At 40.0% G+C, this 15,490-nt stretch overlaps 3 protein-coding genes across 3 annotated transcripts; 1 reads left to right on the top strand and 2 right to left on the bottom strand.

Annotated features, from left to right (window-relative positions):
- The first annotated feature begins 3,567 nt into the window (after nt 1–3,567).
- On the top strand, nt 3,568–5,640 carry odf3l2a (outer dense fiber of sperm tails 3-like 2a). Its single transcript, XM_014414301.2, has 5 exons — nt 3,568–3,616; nt 3,982–4,092; nt 4,245–4,361; nt 4,523–4,664; nt 5,295–5,640. The coding sequence occupies exons 1-5, from the start codon at nt 3,568–3,570 to the stop codon at nt 5,638–5,640; spliced, it is 765 nt and encodes a 254-aa protein (XP_014269787.1).
- Nucleotides 5,641–5,656: 16 nt separating this feature from the next.
- On the bottom strand, nt 5,657–8,546 carry ebi3 (Epstein-Barr virus induced 3). The gene is made up of 6 exons (XM_004540293.3): nt 8,177–8,546; nt 7,870–7,984; nt 7,658–7,727; nt 6,977–7,094; nt 6,691–6,854; nt 5,657–6,076 (listed from the first exon to the last, which is right to left on the bottom strand). The coding sequence occupies exons 1-6, from the start codon at nt 8,280–8,282 to the stop codon at nt 5,921–5,923; spliced, it is 729 nt and encodes a 242-aa protein (XP_004540350.1). The 5' UTR covers nt 8,283–8,546; the 3' UTR covers nt 5,657–5,920.
- Nucleotides 8,547–8,643: 97 nt separating this feature from the next.
- LOC101464544 (rab GTPase-activating protein 1-like) lies at nt 8,644–13,819 on the bottom strand. Its single transcript, XM_004540291.3, has 8 exons — nt 13,217–13,819; nt 12,297–12,377; nt 12,032–12,142; nt 11,669–11,773; nt 11,487–11,570; nt 11,334–11,405; nt 10,839–11,105; nt 8,644–9,236 (listed from the first exon to the last, which is right to left on the bottom strand). The coding sequence occupies exons 1-8, from the start codon at nt 13,325–13,327 to the stop codon at nt 9,006–9,008; spliced, it is 1,062 nt and encodes a 353-aa protein (XP_004540348.1). The 5' UTR covers nt 13,328–13,819; the 3' UTR covers nt 8,644–9,005.
- Nucleotides 13,820–15,490: the final 1,671 nt, after the last annotated feature.

Raw genomic sequence — 15,490 nt, 5'->3', positions numbered from 1 at the left:
GCAAATGGAAATTTAAGTGGATAAAAAACAAAACAAAGCAATAGACATCATATGGATTCTTAATAACATATCATGTTGACTCCACAGTGCATAAGAGGTGAAAATGGAGCTGACCCAAAGTACTTTAAAGCGGAGGCAGATGGACTGACGAGAATACAGAATATTAGCCAAGAGCGGCTCAGTGTCATCTTTGCCTTGTGCGAAGGTCCTAGTTTCTAATCCACTAGCTAGCTCGGGCCCTTGTCTGTTTTTGCATGCTCTCCTAGTGCCTGTATGGCTGCTCTCCAGTTTAGTCTCAGCTTTCTCCCAGAGTCCAAAAGACATACATTTTAGAAGTGGTGAGTCTAAATTTATGCACTGCAGTGCATAAATGTGGGACTTTCTCTATGTGCTCTTTTACAAACCTGCAACCTATTCAGAGTGTACCCTGCCTCCTGCCCTGCTGGTATAGGCTCCAGCCCCCACAGGCCTAGATAGAAAATGGATGGGTGGATTGTATTAGGAAAGTTATACAAAGAAAATCACAATTAAAAAAAATATATAAAAAATATATAATCTGGTGCAAGTAAGAACAAAACCAGACTGAAAAAAACCATTAAAGGTGTTTAATTAATTAAAAATAAATTAAAAGTGGGCATACTGGTCCCTTGTTTATCGCGGGAATTATACGTTCCAAAAATAACCCGCGATAGGTGAAATCCGCGAAGTAGCCAACTTTATTATTATTATTTTTTTTTTTTTACAATTATTATAGATGTTTTAAGGCTGTAAAACCCCTCACTACACACTTTATACACTTTTGTCAGACAGGCACGAACATTTTTACACTTTTCTCTCTTATTTAAACTCTCAATGATAAAACATTCGTAGAAAAATAAGTCCAGTATTATAGAATGAAACCAAAAGCGCCCGCGGTTGCCTTTGACGGTGCAAAACGTTTCGTCAAAATTGTTGTGTTTGTTGGGGAGAAAACTTGCAAACATACAGTACAGCACTTCAGAGTCACACAGCTAGCATAGAAGATTTATCTTAACTTGACAAGCTGAACGCATTCTGTACTGTACAGGAGACACAGCACGAGACTGACTGACAATGATCTACAGCCAATCAGGACGCAGAACTCAATGCGCTGTAAGAAAAAAAAAAAAATAGCACGCAAAATCGCACCAAAAAAATCCGCGAAAGGTAAACCGCGTTATAGCGAGGGACCACTGTACATGTATAAAAAGATTACAAATAAAGGTTTTTCACATATTAAACATGTGCATCAACCACGCTGGGCTGTAAACGCCAAGTGTTCAAGAATGATGATGAAGTATGTCGAGCAGCACAAAAGAAAGACACCTTAAATGAGTCAGAATGACTAGGTGTACAAAATAAAAATGTTCACAAGCAGAAACAGGTGTGGCGTACATGGAGCATGGCAGTCAATGATTGAGAGTAAAAACAAAAAGTGCTACGCATGTAGTGGACCTGTCTCTTACTACATCTTATTGTTTTTCCTTTGATTCTTGGCTGTATAATCTACAAATAGCACATGTGAAAGAGTGCAGAGCAAGCAATAACAAGCTTATGTCTCCATCGAATCAATGAATCCATGTTAGAGCTCGACAGCGAGTAACATCTTTGATCCCTGCTTGTTACATGGTGTCAGTGTTTATCTGGGAAACTTGAGACGCTGGTTGTGTTTTCTGTCATGCTGTGAATTCATCTTCGTCTGACAAGCAGTATCTTGTTACTGTGCCTGTGAGCAGTCAGTCAGCAGTGCTTAATATTTAACTATGGAGTTCTTCTTGGTCATGGCTCTGCTCTCAAGCCTTTAGTTACCTCTGCATCCAGTGTCCAGGGTCCTGAATGTCAGCAATGGGGAGCTCTATATGTGTATGCCAGATGCTAAATCCTACTCCGAACTTCTGCCGCAGCTGACTCTTTTCAGATGGTGTCTAGGTGCTAATTCAGTAGCCACAGTGGCCCGCAGTGATATGGGAATTGTGGCTGTAAATCCATTGTTCTCATGTGCACTGACACAACCTTTTATAAGTTCAATATAAATATTAATATACTGATGTGCTGTGGTTCTCCTTGCACAGTACTGAGGACCAAATACTGGACACAAGGCAAGACTTTTTGGGATCCAAATCATCAGGCAAATTCAAAGGGCATGAGCAAGCGAGCACAACAGACAGGACACATGTAGGCACAATCTGCCATGATGGAGGGGCTGACAAACACCAAGGAAGGGAACAAAAGCAAGAAAATAAAATCAGGACGCATGAGAATGTGATTTATCAAAGTAAGACAGGAACCAGATTAAGAGATAAGCTGAAACAAGAAGCCACTCATGCAGTGACACTTTAAGTCTTAATGCCATTGTTTTTGTTTGTGCTTTTTGGGCAAAAAATCCTGTGATCGACTGACAGCCTGTTCAGGGCACTGTAACAGCTGGGATGGGCTCCATTATTCATGGATGAATAGATGAAATAACAAAAAGACAGGTAAACACAGAAGGACAATGGCACTAATGTACAAGACATATGGACACAAGCCAGGGAAACTTTAGGGAAATCAGAAAAAAAGAATATTAGAAACACCCGAATTAATCACAAAATCAAAACAGGAACCGAAAACTCAACAAATGCAACACTAGAACCTGGGACGATGACAGAAAAACTAAAACTCTTAGTTTAAAGTGCATAAATAATCGGGGAAAATGGACTTTAAGGACAAAAACAGCAGCAGAAAACGGGAATCAGAAAAGGTCCTCTAACCTTTTGCTGATAAAAATTCCTAATTCGTTGTGAAATTTATTGTACTAATAAAAATTACATCAAGAAATCTGAATGATCTGAATCTGAACAATGTTTTTGGTCAGTCCCACATTTTTTTGCTGTTAAATATATACGTAAATACTGCAGAGGGCCTGTAAGGCTTTTCAAATAAAATTGTGTCCACCCGTCAATAAGAAGAACCCCCTGTTTAAAAGTGCAGACATAAAATTTGCAAGCATTTGTACTCACATGAATATCCTTACAAGTTCAATAAAGAACTTAGTGTTTAATGTTCAGATATCAATATGCTGCAGAGGAATGTTCAAGGTCCTTCGCTTTAATAGCATGTCCACTGAGACGCTGTCACTTGAGCATACATACATGAGTGAAGACAAATACTGCAGTACAGTAACCAAATACTTTGGAATAGTGTTACAAATTAACTACATTACACGTTACCAACATGATCATTATACATCACTTCAAGATCGTGTTTCAGCAGAGCACTTCACATTTAGATTTACATGCTAAACAATTATTTGAGCTCTTTAAGTGTCTATTTGGTAGAAACTATTTGTCCTGAGGAACCTTGGAGAAAAAAAGGTTGACAACAAGTTTGTGCAGATCAGGGCCTCAGTCAAGATAGGATTTCTTTACCTCATGATAATGAATAATTCAGCCTGCGAGACTTACCTGGACAGAGCCACACAAGAAAAGGAGTAAGAAAAGGATGTGTCTGAAGTAACAGTGGACTCAAAAAAGAAAAGCCGAGGAGAGGGAAGAAAGTGGTCGGTAGACTATGGAGGAGGCGGAGAAGAAACGGCCGATTATCTCTGCTCGAGAAAGAGGTCAGTTTGAGAAATGTGTATGCCTGCATGTGTGGTTATGTATGTGTGTGTGTGTGTTTGCATCCACATGGACTGTATTATAGCTGAACTGTTTTTGCTATGAAATCTTGCACAGCATTATACAGTCGTTGCTCCACACTTGTTTGAGATTTCTACTTTGTTTAGAATCCATTCCCCAAAAAGCAGAGGAAGTAGGTTAAAATGCATAACCATAGAAAATAAGTCAAAGAGCTCCATATGGAAATCATCAGAGACGATGCAGCCGGAGCCAAAGAGCGGTGGGTGTGCTATACTGCTGCTTGGAGTGCAATCTGTTGCATCATTTTCACCACCATCCTCCTCCTCCTCCACCTACTCATTGTCAGGCCCAGGCCCTGGACGCTACAGCCTGCCCCCTACAGTTGGATACATCAACCATGATTTCACTAAGCCCAGAAGTGCAGCATATACCTTCCACAGTCGTATGAGCAGTGCCAGTAAGTTGTCAATTATTTATGTATGTTCTGGTAAACTTGCCCTCAGTGGACCAATCGTTGACTAAGGAGTGCTACAAAGAAGTACTTAATGCTAAGCTGGAGCAGTTAAAGTAAAGGAATAGCACTTTGATGGTTTTTGGCCTTGTTTGCAGTGGTCTCTGTGGATTCCAGCCCAGGACCAAGGTACCATGTTGGATCAAAGGTCACGCGGTTTGGCAGCATGGAAACGCCATCTTACTCTATTTTGGGCAGAGGAGGGCGCACAGGAAGTAAAGGTAAAAAAGAAGGAAAAACCATTCAACCTGTGTGATTGATGTCAGATATTTGGACAAGCATTAGTCATCCATCCATTTATCAGTCCATCCACACATTCATCCATCTTCCCCCTAAAATAAAGGAATAATTTCAAACTAGTTTCCTTTTATGTTAGGTGACCTATTCCAGACTCCGGGGCCCGGAGCCTACAGTCCAGAGAAGGCTCCGCCCCTCAATGGCCACCGCAGACCTCCATCACACATCATTGGAGCTCGAACCAGATACCGCTCTGTGGATGCTGTACCCTCACCTAACAGGTAAAGGCGAGGAGGAGAGGTAGATTAGAGGTCAATGAAAGTGCTGTGACATCACCCTTTGGCTTGTGGATCCCTTTGCTTAAGCCTTCTAGTATCCATAAACGCTGTTCAAGTTAGCGTTTAGTGTTAATCTAGGCTTTAATTCATCTAAAATTGTGCCCAGATTTCTTGAGCATTCTTGAGTATTAAAACCTGCAGCCACTGTTACTAGGCTCTAAATATATTTATTTCTGCTCTAAAGTTCGACAGTACAAGACGGAAGATTGCCTCTAATACGGAGTAAGGGTTAAGTGGCTATTTGAGGAACCTCAACTTTTTAAGCACTTCTGCTTTGAATATCATTCCCAGCCTCAGAGGTTGTTGCTTAATAGCGTCTGATTGAGCTCCTTTGTCTCCTAAATTTAGAGGGGGTAGCCTGCTATATCCACCTCAGCCATTTCCTACTAAGTCCACAGTCTTTGATAAATATGGTTTCCTTTGTTTTTTAGGAAAGAAGAATGGGCTTGGGAGTAGGTGCCCAAGACAGCATGAGGAATTTAGAAATCAAACAGAGAATAACACCAGATTTACCATCTTACATCACACTCAGTGCTCCTGTTAACCTTTATATTGTTTTCGTCAATCTTCCAGTTACAGTCTTCCTAATCTTCTGGGACATCATATTCCTCACAAACCCTCCAGTGCCAGCTACAGTTTCTCAGCCCGGAGGAAGGTCGGCGCTCCCTCTGAAGATCTCGCCACAACTCCCGGACCAGGAAAATACAACAGCACCAACCCGGACATTTACCGTCATCGCCATCCGTCCTTCACCATGCAGGGGAGGACTAAAAGGCCCAATTATTCCTCTGCTATTCCTGGCCCTGGCGCCTACAGCCCAGAGAGATTTCATTTGCACCTTCCAAGACCACCATCCTTCACTCTGGGCATCAGACACTCTGAGTTTGTCACCCCACTTGTGGTAAATGTGACTGACTGACAATGAGAATTTGCTTCAGACACCTTATTTTTATTCTTTTTGACTTGAAAAACCAACACTGTTACAAAATAACAATAATAAAAAAAATACTGACTTAAACTGGAAATGTAAACTGTGTGCATGATATCCATTTACAATACTCTTTAATAAATAAAACAAAATATAAATAGTTTGTGTTTGCATTTTTCGTGCAGTTAAAATACCAGAAAATGAAATTGTTTACTTCAGTGCAAGCTTAACAGGAAATGGGTAAACAAAAAAAGGAAGTCAGTGGAACTTCCTACAGTCTTTTTCTTGGTATTGTGATCTTCACGGGCATACTCCAGTCACTGCATTTGCCCAGACCAAGCAGCTCCCTAGCACACACTTGGAACAGGTATGGCCTCCCTGGGGTCAGGGCCTTCAGTTCAACTGTGGTGTTCTCATAAGGACCCAGCTGGAGGAGAAAATATAGGATACATGTGTAAAAAAAACACATAGTTAACATCAGGAGGCTACAAGTCAGCCCAGTGGGAAAAGATACTGGTTACTTTAAGTCACATATTAAAATAGAAGTAAAGGACTTATAAATAGTTGATGAATCATAAACCGTTTCATGAAAGTGGATGGAAGAGTTTAGTAATAATGCAAATGTGTTTGCCATCATTAGTCATACTTTCAAATCAGTTACAGCATGTGCTGATGCACATTTTTTTTAAATTTTAGTAAATCATGACCAACATCTTAAAAACAGTTTATGAGAAAATATTTTCACACAATTTTGAACACTTGAAGTCAAGTTAATGAGTGTTGTAATATTTAAAAGGAAACAGAAAAGCTACTGATGATTAAATGATTAAATGAAAAACTGGATCCTGTAGACGATGGGAACTTTTTTTAGGAAAACAACAAGTACAAAAAAAAGCAATTCGAGGTTGCTTCAAAAAAGCTTGGGTAATTTTGAACTTGCACATGTGATATCCGTGTAAGCGTTAAGTGTGATGTGCTGCTTACAAAACTTGTGGTTGCAACACTTTTATGCAAATATGGTGTGATGAAAATCATACTTACATTAACAGACCTTCGGATCCCCTTGTTTTCCCACTGGTAGATAATCTGGTATTTTAGGGGGAATATTGCCAAGTTGGTCCAAGTAGGTGGAGGAGACCACTCAACCAACAACTTTCTGTTGTTAGTAGGGGAAACCCGGACATCAACGGGAGGATCTGGTTTTACTGAACACATAGAACAGATTTTTTTTTAATTGTTTTTTTGTTTGTTTGTTTAGATAAAAACGGGAATTGGGTTATGAAGCTAAGTGAAGTTTGACCACATTCTGTGTAATTTCATTTCTCACCTATATCCTCCAGCATGAAGCTTGTTAGATGGGAGCTGCTTCTCCCAGAATGAACTGCTGTGATGTTGATGATGTAGTCAGTAAGAAGCTTCAGGTTGGGCAGCTGGCAGATCCAGAACTGAAAAAAAAAGAAAAAAGAAAACAGAAAAAGAGAGAGACGATGAAAGAAAACTTTGGGGAATTCACAAAATGACGAGCACTCGAGATGATCAGAATTAGTAATCAACCACAGATCACAAATTACTGAGACCCTGGTTTCCTCAGACTCACAAGATAAACTTGAAATGATTCCAAAAAAGAAAAGAAAAGAAAAGAAATGGGATTTTCCAAAACTCAGCCTGTCCCGTCAGGTTTGTGGATCATTCCAGTACAGTATGTGTGTGTGTGTGTGTGTACACACACACATATATATATATATATATATATATAGTACAACTTATCTAAATAAGTTAAATTTTGTTGCATGAATTCTGGAAACCACCTCTTCTCCTTTCTCTTGGCTGTTCGCAAACCTAAGGGTTAACGTCACCCCATGACTGAAAATTCCCTCCACACTATGCATGATGCATGATTTCAGTCTCAGGATCCAGGGATTTTTGCTCATAACAGACAAGAATATATCCAAAAATTCCTAGATGCACAGCCAATATCAGATGATCTCTTAAGGTTATAAACTGGTACCTTTTCAGAGGATGAAGAGCCGGGTGGAAGGAGATGGCATTCCTTGGTGCTTGCCTGATTATGTCTCTCACTGGTAAACACAAACATTTACACATAAACACATTTAAGAAAAAAAAAAGGCTATTTAATGACACTTGTTAAGTAGAGTGTCTTCTACTAAAAAGGGGTCAGTGGTTTGGGTCAGCACCCACTAAAACTATTCACAGACTTACCTGTATGTAGCAATGTAATGCGTGGTAGGGAAGTGGGGTGGTTTAGGCCAGGTGCACAGCGTCGCATTCGGATAGCTCGAACACCAGCAGTGCACCTTGGGAGCGGAGAGGGGATCTGGCAGGGAAAAACTGGATTTAGTCACTGAGTGCAAAACATAAACACTGACAGAAATACAGAATAAAGAAAAATACAAAATTTAATATCTGTATCGGTATCACTTTGAGAATAATATTATAACATAACATGAAAGAAAGAAAGAATAAGTGGAAGTGGGAAACATGTAGTCAAGCACAGACTAGCACTCACTCTGTGATGTTCCAGCTCCTCTCAGCAGGTCCAGTGCTTGACTTTCAACAATGCTAATTAGTAGAATCACAGTGACATAGCCACCACCAAACACTGCAGCCCTCATTGCTTCAAAGGAGGGATTATTCGCCAAGAGCAGTTTTTCAAAGTAGTTTTAGAAATGTTACAGTCAACTCCCAACCCCGGGCCCAAGTTAAATACTACTCTCTTCTGTTATTCCCTTGTCCTTTGCCCTTTTCCTTGCAGATCTACACCTGTCTTTGTGTCAAAGTACAGCAATAACAAGTTGCTTCACAGTCTCGCCTCCCCTGTGTATTTGAGCGCCTCGCAGCTGATCGCGGTATAAAAGCCAAAGAGGTCATTGCGAAAGAGGAAGAGAAGTCACAGCACAGGAAATTCCTTATAAGAACTGAACAGTTATGAATTACTGCATGCTGATTAAGGTTTCCTTACGTCATGAAAGAGAATTTTTTTTGAAGTGGTTACTTCTTTAATGGTGCATTTATGGCACAAACGAATATACTGGTCTCCAGGAGACTCACACAGATTTACAAATATGCAAAGAAACTTATCAGTAAAGACAAAATCAGCAAAGCCAAGAAAGTCCCTACTTCATATCAACCGTCAGTGCTCTCTGGTACTCTCCTCAGCTCATGGTGTCTTGACTGCCATCTAGTGCACAAATTAGGAATCAGCAGGTACAGGTTTAAATCATTCTGTATATACAGTCTTTGGTTATCACTCAGGCAATAAAGTCATACTTCAGCAGAGGTATAACCCCCCTCTAGTGTCCAGTTTTATGTCAACTGCGCATTCACAGTCCAAGCTCTCAGACATTTTCTCGATTGACTCTGTGAGGCCACGATAGCTTCTTGGGGCTCCATCCAGAGAGGGAGGCACTGTGGACGTTCCAACCCATTGTGTGAGTCCCGGCTTTGTGTATGTTAAGACTGTGAAGCCCCTCGCTGGAGGTCCGCAGCGAGGTGAAGGCCTTGCTGATCCAGCTGTTCTTTGCTTCCTGCAGATCACTGGTCAGGATTCCCTTCTGGTGCTCCAGCTCCTGCATGAGGATACACAGATGTATGACTGCAAATACTGCATTGTGCAATTAATTTTACTATGTTTTTACTAAATATGCACTTATGTTTTTTTTATTTACATTATCAAAATACTTTTAATAGTTTTAAATAACAATGCCAATTCATATGATTATTGGCAAATTAACACTCAAGTTTTTAATCTATTATGGGTCAGAGTTATACCTGAATTTAACTGTAATGATTAGTTTTAAATAATTCACTAACTGGACACCATTATGAATTACTTCAACCCTGTAAATCCTGAACCATGAAACAATTGTCAGAAAATTTAATTTTTTTGGAACTGCAGTGTTTACCGAACCTTCTGACCAAAGTTTGTACATGCGAGTTTGAATTTGCATCATATTTGCTACATTAAGCATTTTTTTGCACAATTTAGTTACATTTTTCAGGAAAAAAAGTTGCACAGATGATTTAGAAATCTCAAAAGCTCACAAAAACACACGTATTAAATATGGTAGAATTATGATAATGTATTGTGGAAGTAATGCAATTTATTTATATGCCTATTTTAAGCATGCCAGATATGTAATTAGAGTACTTTAATACTTAAAAGTAATAAAGTAATAAGTAATGAATCTTGAAGCATTCGTCAGGATTATCCCATTATGTTATTTCTGTGTTATTTATGAAGCAAATGACTTCAAAAATGATCCGGGGTAATTCCCGTCAGCTTTTGAAGTCTCTGTTTTCTGTTACTTCTTCCTGAAAATGTTCCTTTGTAACTTTCAGTTTCCAGTGTTGTCAAACCTGTTTTACTGGAACAGCGACAATATCTCAGAACCTGGTCCTGTTGTCTGTCTTCAGGGGCTTATGCTTAGTAAAAATATCATATCAGCTTTATTAGAGGTCAGGTGTCAACATATTCCCTATAAAAAGCCAGATTTAATGCAGCACTAGAGTAGCAGAGCTCACAGTCATGCTAATGACCACTTTAAAATAAAATAGTCTTTTTTTTTTTTTATTGAATGCCACTGATCTCTCTCCACCCTATGCTCAAAAAACCAGTTGAGGTCGTTTGAGCAGCTAATCAGGATGCCTTCTGGGCACTTTCCCATCAGGTTTTCCGGCCACGTCTATCCATCTATCCAGGGAGACACCCCAGAACATGGTGGAAGGATTATGAATCTCATCATATTTGTAACTGGCTCAGTATCCCCAAGCAGGAAATGGGAAAAAAGAAAAACCCTATTTAGCCTGCTAGCACTTCACCCCAATTCTGGATAAGCGGAAGAAAATAAATGGATGGACAGCTGGATGGGTGGCAACCAATATTTATCCAGATCTTCCTTGATTTTTCTTAACTGTGACCAAGAAGCAAACTGAGAGAGATATTTTATAGTGTAAAACTACTACTAACCCATGTTATGACAAAAACATTTCTTTGCTGCATTTTGTTGCCATTTATTGGCTGACATATATCCAGATATCCTCTTATCTGCAAAACACTGACAATTTGTGCATGTTTTGGTTACATGCTTGTAGATATTTGTGAAGGTCAGAGATTTAATCAAGATATGTATCTATGAATGGTCCAGTCCGGTCTGATTCACTGGTCTTACCTGGATTTTGCACGTGGCCTCCACCATCTGGAGTTTGGTCTGGACCAGCTCCTTTTCCAATTCCCCAATCTGAGCCCTGAGGAGCTCCTTTTCCTGCTCCCTCCTCCTCTGCTCCTCCAGCGTGGGATCTTCATCCTTCTCCTCCACGCCCTGTTCAGTCACTTTCTGATCTTCCGTCTGCGCAGCCGTTTCTGAGTCCCGACCTATATCGGACGTTTCATCTGAATTCATGATGTGTTGACAGTGGGAGCAAGCTTTTATTGCACTCTGTGATGTGAAAAAAAAAAGTGTAGCAAAAATTAAATGATACAGATTTTTTTTTTCTCTCAAACGTGACATATGTAATAGATAATCTGAGTAACTGATGAGTTAATAGAAAGGTTGAAAGCATTTTATACAACAACAGGATTTGAGATGAAGCATGGCGGAGGCAAGAGGTGAGATAAAAGAAGAAGAGATGACAGCAAAGCTCCAAAGGAAGAGTGCTACCCTCACCTTAAGTGAATCCATCTCCTCTCTGTGGGCGGCTTGCTGGCTTTCAAGGCGGTTTGTCAGCTGAGAACAGATCTGAGCCAAAGATCACGACTTTAACATAATTAAGCAAAACATCAGCAGAAGAAATGTAGCGATTTTAGAAACTCTCTGTACCTGTTTGTAGTCTGCAATGATACCAGACGACCTTTTGAGTTTCTGCTCGGCCTTTTCTATTTCTCTCCGAAACACTTCCTTCAGCTATAATGAAAGATAACATTCCTTCGCTCAGTTATGCCTGCAGTTAAATACCAAAATCTCTAATGATTATGAGGAAGCATGAATAACTTAAATCTCACCATGGCAGCTTCCTCCTCTTTCCCTCTTTTCTCCTCTTCTGTGATCTGCAGTTGCTGTCTAGTTTCCATAAGGTCTTTGGTTAGTTCGTCCACTCTGTCCTCCACCTGCAAAGAGACAATCGCAGCAGTCAGCTCAGGATATTATGCTTTCATTGTGAATGAAACTTTTATATCGATGTAGCATATAACTGCAGGGCCATGCACAATACCAGAAGTTAATAATAATACAATAAGAAAAAATCACTGTGCTATTCTAATGAAATGTAAAATGAACGCCAAATATATTATTCTATTACGGTTACACTTTATTCATTTCCTGTGGGGTTTCGCTACCCTTTTGAAAAGGGCAGTAATTAATTGTACCTTGTCTAGAGTGTTCCTCAGGGCCACCTTGCTGGTGATCAATTTGTGGGCCAGATTGTCATTTTCCTGCTCCAGACGAAGGCTGGCCTGCTGAAGCTGACGGTTTTCCTTCTGCAAACCACAGAAACAATCTATCAAAGTCTCAGCATTTAAAAAAAAAAGACATTTTAGATAAAGAATAAGAAAATAACTTGAACCTGATCCGAGCACTTATCACAGCAAAAGAAGAATGTTAGGACTGACTTTAGAGACAAAGATCCCCCACCACATATTTGTCCAAAGTGTCTTCCTCGTCATCCATTATTTGAAGCCGGCACTCCTTCAGTTTAGCTTTCTTTGTTGGTACCTAATGGCAGAGAGTCAAAATGCACTAAATATAACAACGCAGAAAAACTGTCATATTTGAGTGAGCTGAAGAAAGCTATCTCCTCCACACAGATATTGTGCCGGATGAGGGATGAGCATGACAAATCAAGAACGATCCCAAGAAAGAGATCCAGAAGGAGATAGCACCAAGATAAGATAAAATAAGCACATGGGGAAATGATCAAATTAGAATGCCTGAGGGAATAATAGTAGAGGGAAGTCTGAAATGGCAATTTCCATATCTCAGATATCTAAAATGAACAACCAGAAATCATTCCCTTTTTTTTCTGAAATTAAAATCCATCCATAAAACATCCAAAGGAATGTTTTATGTGTTGTGATTGTACTTGCAGCTACCGTTTAGCCAGTTGCTCGTGTAATAGATGTAGAAATATTGTAAAGATCAAATCCAAACAGGCCCGTAGAGGCAAGCTAAGAGCAGCACTACACCCATTTAATGCTTTGCTCCTAATCAACATTCGAATAAGGATAATCTGCAACTTGAAATGAGTGTGTGAGTGTTACAATCTACTAACATAATCATTTATATTAATAGGTTGTTAATATGCGAGTAAGAAGAATTTTGTTGCTGTAGAGGATAAAAGTAGTGCCTTGTTGGATAGATCAGCCAAATGTGTAATATTTCTTCTAAAATGTAGACATCTAAAAATTGAAATACACACAGGCAGTACAAATCTGCTTAAGGACAGTACTTGAGTAAATGTAGACTCATGTTCTACTACTTCACTGCTGAATTATGAAGAAAAATAGCTCAGCTGTTGTCACTAAGTGCACAAACTGAAAGAAAAAGAAACTTACTGTGAATTTAGGTCCCGTTTCAGACTCTAGACAGGCAAAAATCTCCTCCTCGCTCATCTGCTCGATTGCATGGGCATCGTAAGCATTGACCATGGACACCTCTTCCATCATCTTGTCCAAATATGCAGCTACGAGAGCTGCCTCCGCTCAATCAGATGTAAACAGTCAGAGCTTTTGCACGTCGAGGTTCCAATTTTAAACAGACCCACGAGAAGTAATGCGGATCCCGTCAGGCCTGAAGGACAATCTGTCTCTTAAGTGAATTAAAGAAGCGGGTTCATAGCGATGCAGTCACCTTCTTTTTCCTTGCAGTGATGATGGTTGCAAGTCCAGTATTTGAGCATAAACAGGAAATATCAGGTTAAAGTCCAAGTCATTCGAGGATAAGGAAAGTCTGTTTATAGTCCAAAGGTGAGCAACAGAATAATACGCCAAAGGTAAAATGTAGCTCTGCTTAAATCCTTGTTAGAAGTCAGTCAGAACTGCCTACTGTTTCAGGAAAAACAGTGTTACAGGTATTCGGGCGGTAACAGGTTCAACAGGGTTTACAACCAACCTGAGAGGGAGTGTGACAACAAGACAATCTTACACACACCCACAGCAGAGCTCTGCTTTCTTAGCAACTCACGTGTCCATGCTCTCTCTCACACACACGTATACATATACAGAAGAACAAAAAAAGAAACGTGTTTTTGGAGCCGAACTTTTCAAACTAGTTCACTCTAATTTATCTGGTGAAAATAAGCTCACGCTATAAATTTTTTCTCTCTCACACTTTAGGCTTTCAAACCTCTTTAAAAATTCACTCCAGTCATCTTTTCTTCTACTTTTTTCTCCCCCTTTACACTTTTCTTTGCCAGGTAGAGGTGCTGTGTGAAGCTGCCAGACCCTGCTTATGTATTTAAAGAGTAAATGATGTCGTATTTGCGATCTGTCATCCGCAGGTGTTGGCGTGACAGAGACCTGTCGCTCTATTATTGTCATGGGCGAAGCAGCCTGACAGGGTATGAAACGGGTCAAGCAGGTAAAGCACTCAAATACCAAAGAATAACAAAGATGATTCTGCGTTCAACGCCCTCTTTTTCCCCACGGTCTCGGTGTCACTTTCATGTAATGATGCATGGTTTCTCTTAATTCCTAACTTGCATTATAAACCTCTCAGTTTTTATCTTCTCTTTCTTGATGACAGACCGGTTTCTTTTTTAAAGTTTCACTTCCCTTTCTTTAAACTTCAGTGTTTCACTACCTTTCTTTATCTGAATTTTGTAATTTTTATTTGTTTCCCCTTTGTGGCTTTAAAGAAAAAAAACAAAAACAATTCCCGCTCTAATGTACGTCTGTGGTTTTCTGTTTTTTTCTCTTCTGTGACCAGAAACTGATTTCAACATCTTGTATCTACTGTCTGAGTCACCATGTGGAAAAGACAGACCAACAAACCATGTAAATATACGCCAATATCTACTGCATATGTTTAGTTACGTTTTTTTGTTTCCCCCTCTGTGGCTTTTTTTCAATCAGCATTTCCTGCTCTACACTACCAGTAAGCTTGGACTTTCTGTTTTTTCTTCATTTTCATGACTATTTACCTTGTAGATTCTCACTGAAGACATCAAAACTATGAATGAACACATATGGAATTATGCAGTACACAAAACAGTGTGAAATAACTCAAAACATTTTGTATATTTTAGATTCTTCAAAGTAGCCACCCTTTGCTTTGATTACTGCTTTGCACACTCTTGGCATTCTCTCGATGAGCTTCATCGGGTAGTCACCTGAAATGGTTTTCCAACAGTGTTGAAGAGTTCCCAGAGATGCTGAGCACTTGTTGGCCCTTTTGCCGTCTCATCTCAAACCACCTTGATTGGGTTTAGGTCAGGTGACTGTGGAGGCCAGGCAATCTGGCGCAGCACTCCATCACTCTCCTTCTTGGTCAAATAGCCCTTACACAGCCCGTAGGGGTCACTGTCCTGTTGAAAAATAAAAGATGGTCCAACTAAACAAACCGGATGGGATGGCAGGATTTTGCGGTAGTCATGCTGGTTCAGTGTGCCATCAGTTTTGAATAAATGCCCAACAGTGTCACCAGCAAAGCTCCTCCACACCATCACACCTCCTCACGGTGGGAACCATGCATGTAGAGACCATTCGTTCACCTTTTCTGCGTCGCAAAAAGACACAGCAGGTGGAACCAAAGAGCTCAAATTTGGACTCATCAGAACAAAGCTTGGATTTCCGCTGGTGTAATGTCCATTCCTTATGTTTCTTGGCCCA

Source organism: Maylandia zebra, linkage group LG19 (assembly GCF_041146795.1).
Source record: "Maylandia zebra isolate NMK-2024a linkage group LG19, Mzebra_GT3a, whole genome shotgun sequence".
Classification (NCBI taxonomy): Eukaryota; Metazoa; Chordata; class Actinopteri; order Cichliformes; family Cichlidae; genus Maylandia; species Maylandia zebra.
The sequence above is the reverse complement of the archived record's forward strand: the minus strand, read 5'-3'. Positions and strand labels throughout refer to the sequence as shown.

What these genes read in the sequence shown, in the direction of transcription:
- LOC101464544 (XM_004540291.3), bottom strand. Translation starts at nt 13,327, where the DNA reads ATGATGGAAGAGGTGTCCATGGTCAATGCTTACGATGCCCATGCAATC. An exon ending in TGAGGAACACTCTAGACAAG is followed by an intron (nt 11,774 to 12,031) that starts GTACAATTAATT and finishes GTCTCTTTGCAG; the next exon opens with GTGGAGGACAGAGTGGACGA. An exon ending in AGGAGATGGATTCACTTAAG is followed by an intron (nt 11,106 to 11,333) that starts GTGAGGGTAGCA and finishes TTCACATCACAG; the next exon opens with AGTGCAATAAAAGCTTGCTC.
- ebi3 (XM_004540293.3), bottom strand. Translation starts at nt 8,282, where the DNA reads ATGAGGGCTGCAGTGTTTGGTGGTGGCTATGTCACTGTGATTCTACTA. An exon ending in CATTACATTGCTACATACAG is followed by an intron (nt 7,728 to 7,869) that starts GTAAGTCTGTGA and finishes TGTGTTTACCAG; the next exon opens with TGAGAGACATAATCAGGCAA. An exon ending in GGATCCGAAGGTCTGTTAAT is followed by an intron (nt 6,077 to 6,690) that starts GTAAGTATGATT and finishes TTTCTCCTCCAG; the next exon opens with CTGGGTCCTTATGAGAACAC.
- odf3l2a (XM_014414301.2), top strand. Translation starts at nt 3,568, where the DNA reads ATGGAGGAGGCGGAGAAGAAACGGCCGATTATCTCTGCTCGAGAAAGA. An exon ending in TATCTCTGCTCGAGAAAGAG is followed by an intron (nt 3,617 to 3,981) that starts GTCAGTTTGAGA and finishes ACTCATTGTCAG; the next exon opens with GCCCAGGCCCTGGACGCTAC. An exon ending in GCTGTACCCTCACCTAACAG is followed by an intron (nt 4,665 to 5,294) that starts GTAAAGGCGAGG and finishes TCAATCTTCCAG; the next exon opens with TTACAGTCTTCCTAATCTTC.